We start from the raw sequence: 2062 nt of genomic DNA, 5'->3' as shown, positions 1-2062 counted from the left end.
TTTTTTTTTTTTTTTTTTTTTTTGAATTTACATTTCTATTAAATTTTATGTTCTCTTCAATTGGTTTTGAGGCATTTTCCCCTAATGCGTTAGAATTTCTGTTTTCTTGAGATATCTTTCCATTTTGGCTTCTTGATACCTTCTTTCTCGTAAGTTACTGTTCTGTATTTTTCAATGAAATTATGTCTTTTTAGTTCGAGGGAGGCCAATTTAGATTCACTTTGATTTTTTTTTTTTTTTTTTTTGTTTGGGTTTTCACAGGAAGGGGGGTTGCATTCTGAATCACAAGGTCTGCAGAATGATGCAGATTGTAGCTTGGACAACTCACAGCCTTTTATATTACTTAATTCTAACTCGAAGCATACGCAAATTGTCGCATATGTTGACGATAAACCACCTTTAAAGGAAGATGATGTGGAATTTACTTATGATTACGGTACAAATTTTCTGTTAGGTGACAGTTCTCATAGAGGACTAGGGTTTCACGAAGAGGACGAACTTGTTAGAAATCAAAACAGTGATGATGATTCACCCACACTTGTGGAAGAACAAGAAGGATTATGTACTGGTTCATTGCCCTCCAAGAAGGAAACGGGTAGTGATGAGAGGGTTGAGTGCAGGGAAGAGGTTGAGTTGGCTAGTGAGATGCTAGCAGAAGCATCATCCCCCAACAAATATTCACATGGTGTATGCTCTCCAAGAAATTCAGGTTTCTTGTCAATTGGTGGTGTGAGATTATACACCCAAGATGTATCTGATGAAGAAAGTGATGATGATGGGGAGTTGTCAAATGGAAGTTCTGAATACTCGGAGTCTTTAGAGTCCGACGAATCGTCTGAAAGTGATAGCTCTGCAGAAATGGCTTGCAGTGGTTCAGATATTGATGACGAGGTGGCTGAAGATTATCTTGAAGGGATTGGTGGAAGTGAACATATTTTAAAATCCAAATGGTTAGTAAAACAAGAGTTGGCCGAGTCTGATGATGATTGTTCCAGCAGTAGCCTTGATGATACTTTGGAGAAATTAAGCGGCATTGCTTTGCAGGAAGCATCCAAAGAATATGGAATGAAGAAAACTCCTTCAAGGAAGAAAAGTAACATTGTTTCTAGAGATAATTGGTCGTCATTGGCTCTAGATGACTTGCTGATAAAAGATTCTAGATCTGCATCAGCTAGAAAGAAGAAGAATGCTGCTCATTTTGCAGGTTCTTGGCCTCCAAAGGCTCCAAAAAGTAAAGCTTGTGGAAAGTATCCTGGTAAAGAACTCATTATCATGTGGAATCTATTAATCAGACTTAGTTTCTCCATCAATGAAATTAAATTCTGTCCCTGTAATGGTGCACAGATGTTTTCTTTTTCTATGAAAAATTATTCCATCAATTGAATTAGACTCGTAGTTCATACACAATTCGCTGAAAATAATTGATCCTACAAGAAAAGGAGAACCTTAACTTGATTCTTAATAAAGCAGACTGCAGAATAAGGCTACTCGGTGAAATGAAATGTAACTCCTTCAGACACAATCTTTTGAAGACTATAGGACTTAAATATCTAGATTCCAGGAATGAAGGGGGAAACAAAGATTTTAGTGTTCAAAATTGACTCTTTGCTCGTGTCATGAGCAATGCATCTGGTGAACTTTGACATATAATATTATTGTGCTTGTTGTCAGGTGAAAAGAAGAAATATCGTAAAGAAACAATTGCAGCAAAGCGTCGAGAAAGAATGCTTAATCGGGGTGTTGATCTAACGAAAATAAACCTGGTATGTATTGCTTATTTATTTTTCAACTTGTGTTGGATTTTCTCTAAAGTTTTATTGTATTAGGTCATTCATCACTTTATAGTATGCACCCGTATAATAAATAATTGTCCTGATAAGATCCTTGTTGTACAGAAACAGCTCAAGTCTAGTTTTGGGTAATTTCTTTTCACAAGACCTCCAAACAATAGTCTCATTGCTTGGAATGTTTTTTTTTTTTGAAACAACTAGGCTTCCCACTGTTTGGAATGTTTTTTTTTTTTTTTTTTTTTTTTTTTTTTTTTTTTTTTTTTTTTTTTTTT

At 35.4% G+C, this 2062-nt stretch overlaps 1 protein-coding gene across 1 annotated transcript in view; it reads left to right on the top strand.

Moving 5' to 3' along the window:
- The window catches only part of LOC111436305, a 5868-nt gene that overhangs the window by 1284 nt on the left and 2522 nt on the right, over positions 1 to 2062 (top strand). Inside the window, exons 3-4 of the mRNA XM_023074041.1 lie at positions 262 to 1255; positions 1672 to 1763. Coding sequence (XP_022929809.1) covers positions 262 to 1255; positions 1672 to 1763 — 1086 coding nt within the window. The remainder of the gene's footprint in view (positions 1 to 261; positions 1256 to 1671; positions 1764 to 2062) is intronic.

The sequence above is a fragment of the Cucurbita moschata genome, unplaced genomic scaffold (genome assembly GCF_002738365.1).
Source record: "Cucurbita moschata cultivar Rifu unplaced genomic scaffold, Cmos_1.0 Cmo_Scf00003, whole genome shotgun sequence".
Classification (NCBI taxonomy): domain Eukaryota; kingdom Viridiplantae; phylum Streptophyta; class Magnoliopsida; order Cucurbitales; family Cucurbitaceae; genus Cucurbita; species Cucurbita moschata.
The sequence above is the reverse complement of the archived record's forward strand: the minus strand, read 5'-3'. Positions and strand labels throughout refer to the sequence as shown.